This window comes from Hyperolius riggenbachi, chromosome 10 (genome assembly GCF_040937935.1).
Source record: "Hyperolius riggenbachi isolate aHypRig1 chromosome 10, aHypRig1.pri, whole genome shotgun sequence".
Lineage (NCBI taxonomy): Eukaryota > Metazoa > Chordata > Amphibia > Anura > Hyperoliidae > Hyperolius > Hyperolius riggenbachi.
This window is the reverse complement of record NC_090655.1, coordinates 212,233,374-212,249,994: the sequence shown is the minus strand read 5'-3', so window position 1 is coordinate 212,249,994 and position 16,621 is coordinate 212,233,374. Positions and strand designations below refer to the sequence as shown.

The 16,621-nt window shown below is 49.3% G+C and overlaps 2 protein-coding genes and 1 pseudogene across 2 annotated transcripts; 2 read left to right on the top strand and 1 right to left on the bottom strand.

Annotated features, from left to right (window-relative positions):
• The first annotated feature begins 5,586 nt into the window (after positions 1-5,586).
• On the top strand, positions 5,587-5,983 carry LOC137534432 (histone H2B 1.1-like). The gene has a single exon (XM_068255924.1). The coding sequence runs from the start codon at positions 5,587-5,589 to the stop codon at positions 5,965-5,967; it is 381 nt and encodes a 126-aa protein (XP_068112025.1). The 3' UTR covers positions 5,968-5,983.
• A 2,092-nt stretch (positions 5,984-8,075) lies between these two features.
• Positions 8,076-9,966, top strand: LOC137534429 (histone H3-like; annotated as a pseudogene).
• Positions 9,967-11,682: 1,716 nt separating this feature from the next.
• On the bottom strand, positions 11,683-12,387 carry LOC137534406 (histone H1.11R-like). The gene has a single exon (XM_068255903.1). It carries the CDS (start codon positions 12,385-12,387, stop codon positions 11,683-11,685), a length of 705 nt encoding a protein of 234 aa, XP_068112004.1.
• Between the last annotated feature and the right edge of the window lie 4,234 nt (positions 12,388-16,621).

Genomic DNA, 16,621 nt, shown 5'->3' with positions numbered 1-16,621 from the left:
ACGCAACACTCCAGGACCCCAACCAAGTAACATGACCAATGAACATCTGGGATGGTGTTGCGTTTCCGGGCCCTGTTTATTGAACCTCTCATCTGTATTACATTTATGACTGCATGGCGGCAAAAAGCATTGCTGCTATATCCGCACGCTTTTTGTCCACATGCAAGGCCTGGGTTGTTGTGTCTCACAAAGCGTGGCCTTCTCCTCCTGCGCCTGCTCCTGTTCCATCACGTCTGCTGCTGCTGGGTTAGCGTTGCCGCGTGGTCCCTGTTTATTGAACCACTTATCTTTATTACATTTATGACTGCATGGCGGTACAAAGCATGCTATCCGCACGCTTCTTGCCCTCATGCAAGGCCTGGGTTGTTGTGTCTCACAAAGCGTGGCCTTCTCCTCCTGCGCCTGCTCCTGTTCCATCACGTCTGCTGCTGCTGGGTTAGCGTTGCCGCGTGGTCCCTGTTTATTGAACCACTTATCTTTATTACATTTATGACTGCATGGCGGTACAAAGCATGCTATCCGCACGCTTCTTGCCCTCATGCAAGGCCTGGGTTGTTGTGTCTCACAAAGCGTGGCCTTCTCCTCCTGCGCCTCCTCCTGTTCCATCACGTCTGCTGCTGCTGGGTTAGCGTTGCCGCGTGGTCCCTGTTTATTGAACCACTTATCTTTATTACATTTATGACTGCATGGCGGTACAAAGCATGCTATCCGCACGCTTCTTGCCCTCATGCAAGGCCTGGGTTGTTGTGTCTCACAAAGCGTGGCCTTCTCCTCCTGCGCCTGCTCCTGTTCCATCACGTCTGCTGCTGCTGGGTTAGCGTTGCCGCGTGGTCCCTGTTTATTGAACCACTTATCTTTATTACATTTATGACTGCATGGCGGTACAAAGCATGCTATCCGCACGCTTCTTGCCCTCATGCAAGGCCGGGGTTGTTGTGTCTCACAAAGCGTGGCCTTCTCCTCCTGCGCCTCCTCCTGTTCCATCACGTCTGCTGCTGCTGGGTTAGCGTTGCCGCGTGGTCCCTGTTTATTGAACCACTTATCTTTATTACATTTATGACTGCATGGCGGTACAAAGCATGCTATCCGCACGCTTCTTGCCCTCATGCAAGGCCTGGGTTGTTGTGTCTCACAAAGCGTGGCCTTCTCCTCCTGCGCCTGCTCCTGTTCCATCACGTCTGCTGCTGCTGGGTTAGCGTTGCCGCGTGGTCCCTGTTTATTGAACCACTTATCTTTATTACATTTATGACTGCATGGCGGTACAAAGCCTGCTATCCGCACGCTTCTTGCCCTCATGCAAGGCCGGGGTTGTTGTGTCTCACAAAGCGTGGCCTTCTTCTCCTCCTGCGCCACCCTCCTCCTGTTCCATCACGTGTGCTGCTGCTGGGTTAGCGTTACCGGTCCCTTTTCCTGGAACCTCTTATATGTATTACATTTATGACTGCATGCCGACAAAAAACATGTTACCTGTGCAAAGAAAACAGACATTTCCCGCATTTAAAAGACAGTTTTCCCTTTGAAACTTTAAAATCGATTTTCTCAAAAACTATAAGCTCTTTTTGCTAATTTTTTTTTCCTCTTGTACCCACTCCCAAGGTGCACATACCCTGTAAATTTGGGGTATGTAGCATGCAAGGAGGCTTTACAAACCACAAAAGTTCGGGTCCCCATTGACTTCCATTATGTTCGGAGTTCGGGTCGAACACCCGAACATCGCGGCCATGTTCGGCCTGTTCGGCCCGAACCCGAACATCTAGATGTTCGCCCAACACTAGGTACACAGAATGACCTTCTTCTGCTGCCACTCTGCCACCAGCTATTACGTCAAACAATAGCTATATTGGTTGCAAAACCGAAACCAAACAAACCATTAAAAAAAAAAAAGGTTTAATTTTTCTGAGGTGCCCGGGTTGAAAACTGTGTTGTTCCAGTTGTGTATTGGACACAATGTGGGCTGCACGACCGCTGTCTGGGACCTCCTGTTGTGTTTATTTACGGCCCTGGTATCACCGCTAGGTACCAGGGCTATTATGTCACGCTGCCTACCTGCTGCCACACTCACACTGCTCCTCCATACCTCCTCCTGCTGCTGCTGCTGCTGTCTGTCTGTGTTTCCCACTGCCAGGGTACACAGATGATTTACCTTCTGCTGCCACTCTGCCACCAGCTATTACGTCAAACAATAGCTGCTCGCCTACTCCTCCATTCCTCCTCCTGCTGCTGCTGTCTGTCTGTGTTTCCCACTGCCAGGGTACACAGAATTACCTTCTTCTGCTGCCACTCTGCCACCAGCTATTACGTCCAAAAATAGCTAAATTGGTTGTAAAACCAAAAACCAAAAAACCATTAAAAAAAAAAAAGGTTTAATTTTTCTGAGGTGCCCGGGTTGAAAACTGTGTTGTCCCAGTTGTGTATTGGACACAATGTGGGCTGCACGACCGCTGTCTGGGACCTCCTGTTGTGTTTATTTACGGCCCTGGTATCACCGCTAGGTACCAGGGCTATTATGTCACGCTGCCTACCTGCTGCCACACTCACACTACTCCTCCATTCCTCCTGCTGCTGCTGTCTGTCTGTGTTTCCCACTGCCAGGGTACACAGAATTACCTTCTGCTGCCACACTGCCACCAGCTATTACGTCAAACAATAGCTGCTCACATAATTACTCTCCTCCATTCCTCCTCCTGCTGCTGCTGCTGTCTGTCTGTGTTTCCCACCGCCAGGGTACACAGATTTACCTTCTGCTGCCACTCTGCCACCAGCTATTACGTCAAAAAATAGCTATATATCTGTGTAATTGGTTGTAAAACCAAAACTACAAAACCATTACAAAAAAAGGTTTAATTTTTCTGAGGTGCCCGGGTTGAAAACTGTGTTGTCCCAGTTGTGTATTGGACACAATGTGGGCTGCACGACCGCTGTCTGGGACCTCCTGTTGTGTTTATTTACGGCCCTGGTATCACCGCTAGGTACCAGGGCTATTATGTCACGCTGCCTACCTGCTGCCACACTCACACTACTCCTCCATTCCTCCTGCTGCTGCTGTCTGTCTGTGTTTCCCACTGCCAGGGTACACAGAATTACCTTCTGCTGCCACACTGCCACCAGCTATTACGTCAAACAATAGCTGCTCACATAATTACTCTCCTCCATTCCTCCTCCTGCTGCTGCTGCTGTCTGTCTGTGTTTCCCACCGCCAGGGTACACAGATTTACCTTCTGCTGCCACTCTGCCACCAGCTATTACGTCAAAAAATAGCTATATATCTGTGTAATTGGTTGTAAAACCAAAACTACAAAACCATTACAAAAAAAGGTTTAATTTTTCTGAGGTGCCCGGGTTGAAAACTGTGTTGTCCCAGTTGTGTATTGGACACAATGTGGGCTGCACGACCGCTGTCTGGGACCTCCTGTTGTGTTTATTTACAGCCATGGTATCACCGCTAGGTACCAGGGCTATTATGTCACGCTGCCTGCCTCATTGACTGCATGCTGCCACACACTCATCCTCCTCCTCCTGCTGCTAAATTTACCTCCTGCTGTCTGTGTGTTTCCACTGCCAGGGAGCACATACAATGGCGCTTCCAACATGCGTGCGCCACCAGCTATTTGTTGTTACACTCAAAAATAGCTGCATTTCTTTAAAAAAAAAAAAATGAAAAGAGAAATAAGTGACGAAGAAGACGATATAGAAGAAGATGAAGAAGAAGAAGAAGATGAAGAAGATGAAGAAGAAGATGAAGAAGATGAAGAAGAAGATGAAGAAGATGAAGAAGAAGATGAAGAAGAAGATGAAGAAGATGAAGAAGAAGATGAAGAAGAAGAAGAAGAAGAAGAAGAAGAAGAAGAAGATGAAGAAGATGAAGATGAAGAAGATGAAGAAGAAGATGAAGAAGATGAAGATGAAGAAGAAGATGAAGAAGATGAAGATGAAGATGAAGATGAAGAAGATGAAGAAGAAGATGAAGAAGATGAAGAAGAAGATGAAGAAGAAGAAGAAGAAGAAGAAGAAGAAGAAGAAGAAGAAGAAGAAGAAGAAGAAGATGAAGAAGAAGATGAAGAAGATGAAGATGAAGATGAAGATGAAGAAGATGAAGATGAAGAAGATGAAGAAGAAGATGAAGAAGATGAAGAAGAAGATGAAGAAGAAGAAGAAGAAGAAGAAGAAGAAGAAGAAGAAGAAGATGAAGATGAAGAAGATGAAGAAGAAGATGAAGAAGATGAATATGAAGAAGATGAAGAAGATGAAGAAGAAGATGAAGAAGATGAAGATGAAGATGAAGATGAAGAAGATGAAGATGAAGAAGATGAAGAAGAAGATGAAGAAGATGAAGAAGAAGATGAAGAAGAAGAAGAAGAAGAAGAAGAAGAAGAAGAAGAAGAAGATGAAGATGAAGAAGATGAAGAAGAAGATGAAGAAGATGAATATGAAGAAGATGAAGAAGATGAAGAAGAAGATGAAGAAGATGAAGATGAAGAAGATGAAGAAGATGAAGATGAAGAAGATGAAGAAGAAGATGAAGAAGATGAAGAAGAAGATGAAGAAGAAGAAGAAGAAGAAGAAGATGAAGAAGATGAAGATGAAGAAGATGAAGAAGAAGATGAAGAAGATGAAGATGAAGAAGATGAAGAAGATGAAGAAGAAGATGAAGAAGATGAAGATGAAGAAGATGAAGAAGAAGATGAAGAAGATGAAGAAGAAGATGAAGAAGAAGAAGAAGAAGAAGATGAAGAAGATGAAGATGAAGAAGATGAAGAAGAAGATGAAGAAGATGAAGATGAAGAAGATGAAGAAGATGAAGAAGAAGATGAAGAAGATGAAGATGAAGAAGATGAAGAAGATGAAGATGAAGAAGATGAAGATGAAGAAGATGAAGAAGAAGAAGAAGAAGATGAAGAAGAAGAAGAAGATATAGAAGAAGAAGAAGAAGATATAGAAGATAAAGAAGAAGAAGAAGAAGAAGTATATACAGTACTGAACAAAATTCTGGACACAACTTCTCTTTTCACCTTTTTTTTTTTTTAAAGGAACATCCCCACATAATCACTTGCTGTTGTCACTTGGAAAAAAATATGTTTCTTGCATCATTAACCCTCAAAACAAGTGTTGGGAAGCTATTTAAGGCCAATTCGAATAGTCAGCTCGAATAGTTAGCTCGAATACCGACTCAAATAGTGAGCTCGAAGTCCGAGGTCGAATCGAATAGTAAAAATTATTCGACTCGAATATTCGACTGACCTCGAATAATTTACTATTCGAATTCGACCAAACTCGAATTTTAAAAAGGGGTATTTGAGCATCACTACTATTCAGTACTGCCAATGGCGTCTCGGTCTAGCAATCCGCCAATCAGCGACTAGGGCGGTGCTCTGCATGTTATACCTGAATAGCCGGTGTGTAGTTGTGCTAAACCAATGAGGGAGAAGGGGCGGTGATCGGGCGGTGACAGTGACGCTGCCAATCAGCACAGCAGCTCCTCAGTAGCTGCGTTTGCATAGGCCGCCCATATAAGGAGGGGAGGCGGCGCTGTGGCCTCTCTGTATATCTCCGCACTCCGCAGTGACTGAGCAGCAGCATCTTCCAGCCATGCCTGAGCCAGCCAAGTCCGCTCCTGCCCCCAAGAAGGGCTCCAAGAAAGCCGTGAGCAAGAGCCAGAAGAAGGACGGCAAGAAGCGTAGGAAGAGCAGGAAGGAGAGTTACGCCATCTACGTGTACAAGGTGCTGAAGCAGGTACATCCCGACACCGGCATCTCCTCCAAGGCCATGAGCATCATGAACTCCTTCGTCAATGACATCTTCGAGCGCATCGCCGGGGAAGCTTCCCGTCTGGCTCATTACAACAAGCGCCACACCATCACCTCCCGGGAGATCCAGACCGCCGTCCGCCTGCTGCTGCCGGGAGAGCTGGCCAAGCACGCCGTGTCCGAGGGCACCAAGGCCGTCACCAAGTACACCAGCGCCAAGTAACAGCGCTGCCCGGATACTAAGCACACCCCAAAGGCTCTTCTAAGAGCCACCCACCAAATCGCTACGGAGCTGGTTTATTACCTTTCAGTATTAGGCGGCCTGTCATCCAATATGCACCTGATCTGTTCTTTTTAATAATGGCAGTATTTGTATAGCGCCTTTCTCCTGTCGGACTCAAAGCGCTTGCGAGGCAGCCACTAGAGCGCACTCAGTAGGCAGTAGCAGTGTTAGGGAGTCTTGCCCAATAAACTCCTTACTGAATTACTGGCTTACTGAACAGGCAGAGCCGAGATTCGAACCCAGGTCTCCCATGTCAGAGGCAGAGCCCTTAACCAGTACACCATCCAGTCACTGCTTGCAGCACCCTATATACGTTAACACAGATTATTGGCTAGTCACCTGCGCAGTATGGGTCCTACACGTAGTAGTTTCTTCCCACCTCTAGGCCACTTATTTTAACGATTTGTGGTTTAGGCTGATTCATATCCATATATGAGCTGAGTGACGTTGGTCTATCGGCTTTTATCATGCGGCAGAGCCTGTTCACAGCTAGTAAAATGCTTAGATTTATTTCGTGAACTTAAAGGAGGCCGAACAAATATATTCCTAAATTAGGCAGAACAGTATAATGACCGGTATTCCCTGTATGATATGTTTGGACACATAATGCATTGATAAAATTTACAGTGATCTTGCAAATTAAAACCGTTACAAAGTCTGCAAGATCAGGGTGACTTGGTAATACTTCCTAATACTATCCGATCTGCCATGCAATACACAGAAGTGGAACTTCGGCATTCCTCTCCTTTGAGTTTTAGTAGTGGTTGAATGTGCCAAGTTACAAAATGATTGGATGGTTGCCACTGCCCACCCAACACTATTGTAGAGCCAGTAGATTATTGTAACTAATAGGTGCTCACTGTCCTGACCCCTGTGTTTCTGGGGGAATTATGGGGTCAGACAGGGTGTTCGCAGATGGGAAGATGGCTGAACAGTTTTAGCATGCAGCCTTTAATCTGTGTGTAGGGATGTTGTTCAGAACACTGCAGCAGACGACCTCTTTACACTCGGACATACCCCAGTCTCCCAGAGCAGAACATACCCGGCCCTTCATCAATGCAGCGGTAGATGATAAACGGTATGGGAAAATATATATTGGACATGCCACTGCCTTTTTTAATCCTGCTGCTAAATTCACTCATCCTCCTTTCACTCTCTCAATACTATAATAGCCCCAGGTAGTAACAATATAAAAAGCTGCCTTCAAATGAGTATATGTACATCTAGCAGCCTCCAAATTCACCCAGACACGCACCAATCACCTCTACTGACCTACCGCAGTAGGGAAAATAAAAAAATATACGATGCATAAAAATCTATAACGTATGCAAGAAAAAATTGGTTAAGGTTTCTTACATACGTTATAGATTTTATGCTTATTTTTAGATTTTTGTTTATGTAAGACCCAACTAGCCAGATGTCCATTGACATAAAATATCTTATCACAAGGATAAGCAGCCGCAGTAGGCTTTTCATTTCTGTCTGAAGCATTTCTTTCACTACCTATGACTATGGTGGCTGATGAATGGGGACAGGGATCCCCCGCCTGCCAATCTGTAGTCACAAGTGATGTGTAGCTTCCCAGCCGGCTGCAGCTACCTAGATAGATACATGAACAGCCCAAATATTGTATCTATTTCTCTCATCTGGTACAATGTTTCCTCTCTGGCTCCGCCTCCTCTCCTCCTCTGATCTGAGCCGATACAGAACAGCTTGTGCTGTGTGAGCTGCAGAGAAACAAGTACTTTATTTTATGTTCCTAATCCTTCCACTATTTCCCGCGGCTTTATAATTATCTAGTATAGTTTTTTATTTTTAGTTTAATTAATAGGCAAGTATGACCTCTTAGGGTAAATTGGCGAGCTGCTGCTGGAACAATAGTCTGGCGGTACATTTGAACAGTAACAGATGCCCTCCATTAGCCAATCAGGGAGAGACACAAGACACGCCCCGACCAATCAGAGGGCAGAGCTCAGTATAAATAGGAGTAGCGGCGGCTGTGTCTCCCCATATTCGCAGCAGCACATTAGTGACGCTGATTAGCAGGCATGGCCAGAACCAAGCAGACAGCCCGCAAGTCCACCGGCAGGAAGGCTCCCCGCAAGCAGCTGGCTACTAAAGCCGCCCGTTAGGCCCGGTTCACATTAGCGGTTGTTTGCCAAACGGACCGGATGACCTGACCGGATCCGGATCGGAACCGTACGGTTCTGATCCGGATCTGGTCAGGTTGCATCAGGTGTCCGTTAGAGATGGGAAGTTCGGATCTTTTCAATGATCCGGATGATTCGAATCGGATCATTGAAGAGATCCGGATCTTTGATCCGAATCTCGGATCATTTTACTACCGGAAGCATTCGGGGGTGAAATGAACAGCAGGACAGGTCTGTGGACAGGAGAAGGGGAGGGAGTGGACACACAGAGAAGGGGAGAAGATGGACAGAGGGCAGGGAGTGGACAGAGAAGGGAGGAGGGACGAGCAGAGAGCAGAAATGTTTGCACTTAATACCCACATGCTGAAGTCATACGCTTTACATATATTTCACCCATATGCTCATCTGTACACTTTGAAAGAAAAGGTCGCACAGTGAAAGAAAGCATTCCCAGTCCCAGAAGATAAGTGCAGCTGTTTAGTGCCGAGTGCAGGAGGATTATATTGCCTTTCAATCACACTGTCTGCAAAGTTACTGAGCTGTGCTGAGCCAAAAGCTTCCAATGTGTTCACTGTGCAGCACTACGGAACAGCCAGCCTATAATGAGCAGCACATTGCAGCCAGTATGTGTGCTCTACACATATCTGGCAGTGGCACCCATGTCCCCTCTCTCTCTCTCATCTACCTGTGGCTGCAAGGCTGGCTCCCCTCCAACTCACCGATCCATCCCTGCTCTGCTTCCAGGACCCCGCTGCCTGCTGAGAGGGGGCGTGTCGCTCCTGGCCCCGCCCCTTTTGCGATTCGAATCACTCATTTTGCTGATTCGGATGATCGACTCATAAAATAGATTCGGATCAAAGATCCGAATCGTTCATGATCCGGACAACACTAGTGTCCATCAGGATGCGATCCGGATCCGTTTGGCAAAAGTTCGTTAAAAACAAAAAAAAAGTTGGGGTCTGGGAGGTCAGCAGAAGGGGGACCTGTGGAATCAGGCCCTCTGCTGTTTAGCACTCACCTCCACCTCCGACATGCTGCCAACATCTCCGGATCCGGATCCAGCTGTGCTGCTCCACTCCAAAATGCTTGCCCATGTGTCCCCATCCAATATCGCCGCAACAATCCCCATAGGAAGTGGGGTAGAACATCCGGATTTCTCAGCCAGTGTGTTGTGCGCTCTCCGGTTCCTATTGGTTTGTATTGGCCGGATGGTGCAGTCCGGCTCCGCCCCGGATACGGCTGCCGGAGGAGCCGGATGAAAAAATAGCGCATGTTGGAACGGAGGCCGGAGTCCGGATCCGGCCCGGATCCGGTCCGGCTCCGGTTCGGCAGAACGGACGCATGTGAACGGACGCATAGGCTTTCATTGCTATGCCGTGCGTCCGTTCCGTCCGTTCTGCAAGCGGTGCGGCTCCGGCACGGCGATTCCGGAGGGCCACCGCAAGTGTGAACCGGGCCTAAGAGCGCTCCAGCCACCGGCGGAGTGAAGAAGCCTCACCGCTACCGGCCCGGCACTGTGGCTCTCCGCGAGATCCGCCGCTACCAGAAATCCACCGAGCTGCTAATCCGCAAGCTGCCCTTCCAGCGCCTGGTGCGGGAGATCGCCCAGGACTTCAAGACCGACCTGCGCTTCCAGAGCTCGGCCGTCATGGCTCTGCAGGAGGCCAGCGAGGCTTATCTGGTGGGGCTCTTCGAGGACACCAACCTGTGCGCCATCCACGCCAAGAGGGTCACCATCATGCCCAAAGACATCCAGCTTGCCCGCAGGATCCGCGGCGAGAGGGCCTAATCACGTCACGCAGCCATCCTATTACGTCACACAAAGGCTCTTTTCAGAGCCACCCCCCACATCCTCTATACAGAGCTGTAGTGCCGCACGTCACCCCATCTACTCGCTGCAGGGAGACTAGGGGATCTGTAGCTGGAGTTGTCCCGTGCCTAGTATATGCAGATAGAACGTGTGCAGGGCTGGTTCTCTCATGAAGCAAGGTGAAACATTTCAGGGGCAGAATTTGTGTACTGTGTCCCTTCCTGGGACAAGGTGGAGTGACTGACGGAGAGCAGTTTGTTCGTGACAGACTTGTGCTATTGAGCTGCATCCCGCCATTTGAGAACCTTGCATGAAGCAAATTGCCGTATGCTGTGCAATCTTTCCAAATTGGGGGGGAGGTCTCTACATTCAGCCGTTGAGTGGCGGCACAGCTGTCTGCAGAAAGCTGCATGCTACATCTTGGCTGCACTCTGTTCCTCCAGCTACTCAGCAGCGCTTCCCTGACACCGTCACTAATTATCTCGAGGGCTCCGGTGTATATAGTGGTGTTCTTCTCTCAACTAATACATTTTAGTGATCTTTCTGAATGTTGCTGCTGTTATAAGGATGATAGAGAAACGTGCATCCCCGGGGGCATGGAGAGCTGAGTGCAACTAATGACACCCGAGATTCTAGTAATGAGCCGTTGCCAGGTCCCCGACTCTGCTATCTCTTGGCGTGTATGTCCGCCTTCCACATCTACATGGGTGGGCATCTGCATACAGAAAGGGAACCAGGTCACCTGCTGGGGTTGTCGGTAATAGGATGTGTAACGTCCTTCTCTACTCTGACATTCTCTATCCAGGGACAAACAAGACAAGGATGGCAGCCCTTCAGAGAAAGCTAGGTAGCTCCGAATAGTCACTGTGTTGGGGACCGGGCGAGAGCTCCAGCTGTACTTCTAATAGCAAATTGCCGGAAGCTATTTATTGGACTATTCTAGTCTGAAGATCAGAACCAGCACGAGTCCTCTGTACGGTTCCTGTATGGGTACTAAGCAACACCTAAATGTATGTAGAGGTCAGTGCTCTGCGTTTCTAGAGCTTATTCCTCTTTCCAGACACCTTTTTCATGTGTATATTTTATATTGCACATATTTGTCACTTAACTGTTCCTCAGAGGTGCTCATAATCTAATCCTTACCATGGTCATATGTATGTATTTGAAGTGTATGTATCCTAATCTAGAGCCAATTAAGGGGGATGCCAACTAACTTATCTGTATGCTTTCCGGATGTGGGAGGACAACAACATGCTCGGAGGAAACCCACACAGACACGGGAAAAACATACATACACCGAGCAGATACAACTCCGACTGGGTTTCGAACTGGGGTCCCATCACTGCTAACCCACCTACGCAATCCTGATCGTGCTGCCCACCACGTAGGTGAAATATCTTCGTTATTCATAGGTGGGCTTCCTGTAACACTAAATCTGGCAGACGCTAGTCAGAATAAATCCGAATTCTCGGGGAAATTACATCCAGTGTGCGTTCACTTAGAGGGGAAAGAGACAGTCTGGTTTGTAAAGCTGGCTGATAAATTTCTACCATAATCAGATCTATTCCGCGACTTATTCATTGCTATACTCTGGTGTTACATGATCTGTAGTGGGATTATACAGCTCTGTCAGGAGAGAGTGGGTGGCTCTGAAAAGAGCCTTTGGGTTTGAGGAGATAAGGGAAGGCTTCTGGCTTATTTCTTCTTAGGAGCGGCCTTCTTAGCCGGGCTCTTAGCGGCTTTAGGCTTCGTTGCCGGGCTCTTAGCGGCTTTAGGCTTCGTTGCCTTCTTTGCCGGGCTCTTAGCGGCTTTAGGCTTGGCTGCCTTCTTTGCTGGGCTCTTAGCGGCTTTAGGCTTGGCTGCCTTCTTAGCCGGGCTCTTAGCGGCAGCTTTTGGCTTCTTAGCAGCTGACGCCGGTTTCTTGGCCGCTTTCTTCGGGCTCTTCTTGGCAGCACTGGGGGCTTTCTTAGCTTTCTTTGGAGACTTGGCCGCAGCAGCCGGCTTCTTAGACTTAGCCGCAGCGGATGGCTTTTTCTTGGCGGCCGCCTTGTCTTTGCTGCCCTCCTTCTTGCTGATCTTGAAGGAGCCGGAGGCGCCGGTACCTTTGACATGGACGAGGGTGCCCTTTGTCAGCAAGCTCCTGACGGCCAGCTTGAGGCGGCTGTTATTCTTCTCTACATCGTATCCTCCGGCAGCCAGAGCCTTCTTCAGGGCGGCCAGGGAGACCCCGCTGCGCTCCTTAGAGGCGGACACGGCTCTGACGATCAGATCGGACACGCTGGGACCGGAAGGCTTCTGGCTGGCTTTCTTGGCTCCTCCGGCTGCCGCCTTCTTGCTCTGCTTCTTCTTGGCGGCGGGCTCCGCTGCGGGAGGGGCGGCTGCTGGTGCGGTCTCTGCCATCTTCCTGCACAACACAGTGTAACATTGCGGGGAGAGCGCCAATCGGCGCTTATATAGCCTCTCCGGCCGCGCTGCCATTGGCTGCTGATAGGAGCGCGCCTCGTCTTCCTATTGGAGGGATCCGGACTCGCTGCCGCCCTCTCCTCTCCACACAGCTGTCACTGCTCGGCTCTCTGCTTGTGTTTCCTGCCGGGAGAAACGTGGGTTTATTCCCTCCGGAATATAGCAGTGTGCCCCCTGTGTGTGGCCGCCCGGCTGGCAGGGGTCTCCCCTCCCCCATTACAGCTCCGGGGGACTTCTGAGCGGAGGCTGCGGCCGGGAAATCCCGCTCTTATGTGACCAGCTCTGCTTACTGCTCCCCCGATCTCTTCTGTCTCCATCATTATCAGGGGGAATACAACGTCTAATATACAATGTATTCTGTCACCCCCCCCTCAATATGAAGAAAAGTATCTCCGCCATGCATCATATGGGGCTGGGGGGCTACTGACCCCTGGAGGGGAATATCAGGCTGAGAAATTTGCAGGATACTAGCACATAGGATTATTATTATTATTATTTATTGTATTTATAAAGCGCCAACATATTACGCAGCGCTGAACATTAATTTAGGTTACAGACAATATTTAGGGGTGACATAGAGCAATACGACAATACAGAATACAAGAAAACCAGATCACACAGCACAGTATGAGTACAAGGTAATGCTTAGTCAGTCACTGGAGGGGAGCATGGAGATTAGGCAAGTTAGGTTCACTCAGATGCATAGCATGGGTTCACAGTAATGGAGGTGCATGATCAGGTAGGACACAAAAGGAGGAGGACCCTGCCCAAAGGCTTACAATCTAGAGGGAGAGGTAAGGACACGAACGGTAGGTGACCAGAGTTCAGCTGTAGGTTTAGAGCACTTGTGAGGGGTAGTAGGCCAGAGTGAAAAGGTGAGTTTTGAGGGCTTTCTTGAAGATGTTGAAGGAGGGGGCTGCCCTAATGGGTGGAGGTAGGGAGTTCCATAGTGTTGGAGCAGCTCTTGAGAAGTCCTGGAGGCGTGCATGGGACTGGGTGATGCGGGGGGCGGTTAGGCGAAGTTCGTTGGAAGAGCGGAGTGAGCGGCTAGGTGTGTACCTCTGAGTAAGATCGGAAATGTAGGTTGGACAGGTTTTGTGGACAGATTTGTAGGTCAGACACAGTATCTTGAATTTGATTCTGGACTGGATAGGAAGCCAGTGGAGGGATTCTAGGAGGGGATCTGCCGTGGTGGAGCGATGGGAGCAGTGGATAATTCTGGCTGCCGCATTCATGATGGACTGCAGTGGGGCTGTTCGAGTCATAGGGAGACCAGACAGCAGGGCATTGCAGTAGTCAAGGCGGGAAATTATGAGGGCATGGATGAGGAGTTTGGTGGTGGCAGAGGTCAGGAAAGGGCGAATCTTACAGATGTTACGAAGGTGGAAGTTGCAGGACTTTGTGAGGATTTGGATGTGGGAAGTTGTCACAGGAGCCCTTGTGGCTGACCGCACTTAGCCTTCTAAACGGTGCCAGCGCACAGATCGTGCGAACTCTGGTCGCAGTCAATGCGCAGGAACCGTTAAGAATTAGCCGCAGACAACTCAGAAGGGAGCCTGTGAGACACGGGTGATTACAACTCACACACTAGTTCATGGGATCTGCCACCACCTCTGTTTCCTGAGACAGAGGAACTCACTAACTGACTAGTCCTGCGAATAAAACGGTTAACACACGATATTCTGTCTAGCCAACAACAACAAACAGTAGCGTATCTTCAGAGACCCGGGATCATTTCTGTGTGTGTGCTGATAAGCAGGGTAGCGGAAAGTGAATGACTTGGAGAAAGTCGTTTATTCACGCAATATAAATAATTAATATATACAGACAATTATTAAACAGTAATAGCCAGTATGAAAAATAAAAGAAGGGAGAAAAATACTTAGTTCCTGGGAAGATGTCCTTATTGTGGGAAGAATCATAAAGTCCTTGGTTTCAAAGTCCAGAGTTCAGAGTTCAGACCAGGTGGATGCCAGCATATCCTCAAGCTGGCATCTGAAGAGTTCAAGATGTTTCAGAGTGGAGGACTCTGAGGTTGGCTCCTCTCCCATTCTTATGCCCCTGATTCAGTAGGAGGAAGTGAGGGCGGGCCCACACACCCCCTTAGAACATGAGATGAGTCCTGCCCTTGTCCTGGAGACCAGAAATCATGCCTTAACCATATATGGGCTCTATCTCACAGAACCGTACAGGTCAGGGCAGATTTACTAATATTTTCAGGTCTGCCTCGATGTACCCAGCAGTCTGATACCAAACATGAGGGGTGGGACCCCTGTGGTACCACTAGGGCACTGTTGAACTGCCTAACGGGCAGTCTTTACCTCAGAAGGTTCTGAAATGTTCTCAGAACCAACGCCAGGCAGGGCCCTACCTGCTCTGTTAGTTTGGAGGGTCTGCCAGCCTGGCAACACAGAAAATATGATACATATAGCAGTTTATGGAATATGAGAGACCCCTGGGATTTATACCAGGTCATTCCCAGGCAAAGGTTCTTTGAAGTTGGCAGCAGCAAGCCACATGTCGGCTCCCTGCTGGGAAAAGGAGTCGGAGTGTCTGAGTTTCCTCACTCTAAATTGGTTCTGTCATGGTGTTTGTCACCTTATACCTGATGGATGGGCCATCAGCACAGCTTGAAGCCAGGGACTCTCTGGGCCCAGGCTCATTAGCATATCAAAAGGGCCAACCAGCATTTAGGCTGGGGCTCTCTCTCTGCTGAGAAAAGACTGCAGCTGCCCCTACACACTCAACCCGGATTGTATCGATTTGAAGCGCAATCGATGCAGGAATCGAGTGCGATCGTTCTTTTCTTCACGGGCGGTTCCAGGACGCGCCTGCGTCCCCGCAATCGTCCGTGACAGCCCTCCCCCTTGTCCGTGGCTTAGCCACTCATCCGCAAGATGTGTGGCGGCGCCGCTAACCTGGCTGACGGGCCTCGAGTTGCCGGTACGGCGGGAAAACCTATTGGAGCCTGTGGCTCGGTTCCCCTGGACCGGTCGCGGTCTGCTACCCGCAGGGTTGACCCAACATGGACCGTTCTGGACAGGGCGTTTGCGCCACTGCAGTCGGACGTGGTGTCTGCCGAGACTGCTGACAACGGGCAGTGGGTTGGTTAGGTCAACAGCCAGCCCACGCAGGGTTCCCCTGCTGAGTGGCTGTGGACCTAAGGGAATCCCGCGGGAATCCCTGGACCTTCCCAGCTCCTGACAGACGGCACATGCCCTGCAGTAGTTGGCTACATCCCTGTTCATCCGGGGCCAATAAAACTGTTTCCGAATACCGGCGAGTGTCTTGCGGACACCCGAGTGCCCTGTCAGAGGATTACCATGTGCGGATTTCAGCACATGTCCCCTGAACGCACTCGGGACCACAAGCCACTTGGTATCCGCGTGGGATCTACCTGTAGGGGGCTGTACAGACTCACTGTACAGTCTCCCACCTTCCCAGTACACCTTGAAAGCGGCCCCGTCTGCGAGGGGCTCAGCGGCTTGCTGCCTAAGCACCTCCAGGCTTGGGTCACTTTGTAGTGCGGCTGAGAATATGGCGCTGTCAGTTTCAGCCAACTGGCTCATGTCACACGAGGCCAGCGGCTGAAAGGTCTCATCCCTGCGGTCAGAGGAGGGGGAGGAGGCCGGAACCCCCTCCACCTGTTCTGAGCTCGGGTTCTGAGCAGTGCAGCTGCGCGGTACTGCTAGCACAGGTACACTGTCAGAATGGCACAGACGGACATTACTCAAATCATCATTGCATGCAGTAATGGCATTGACAGGTATAGACATTTTTTCATTACAGACAGGTTGTACAGTAAACTCAGGTACAGTTACAGCATCATCACAACAGACAGCCTGTACATCAAACTCAGGTGCCTTTGAAGCAGGCACTATTGAACCTGGTACCCTTGAACTGGGCACATTCAACCCACCTCCCCCTGGTGCTCCCCCAAGTGTATAAAGTACCTGGTGGTGGGTGGAGAGTCCATCTCCTTCCGTGAGCGACAAGGCGGTCGTGGCAGGTTCATAGTAGGACACAAGCTTGCCCAAATCAGTCCCCAGCAACACAGGGACTGGGAGATCCTTCATAACCCCAACAACCCTTTCGTGGACCCCTCCCACTCCCCAATCCAGCTTCACTCTTGCGTGGGCTATGTGGAAAAGGGTGCCCTCTACTCCAGTAA

What these genes read in the sequence shown, in the direction of transcription:
- LOC137534432 (XM_068255924.1), top strand. Translation starts at nt 5,587, where the DNA reads ATGCCTGAGCCAGCCAAGTCCGCTCCTGCCCCCAAGAAGGGCTCCAAG.
- LOC137534406 (XM_068255903.1), bottom strand. Translation starts at nt 12,387, where the DNA reads ATGGCAGAGACCGCACCAGCAGCCGCCCCTCCCGCAGCGGAGCCCGCC.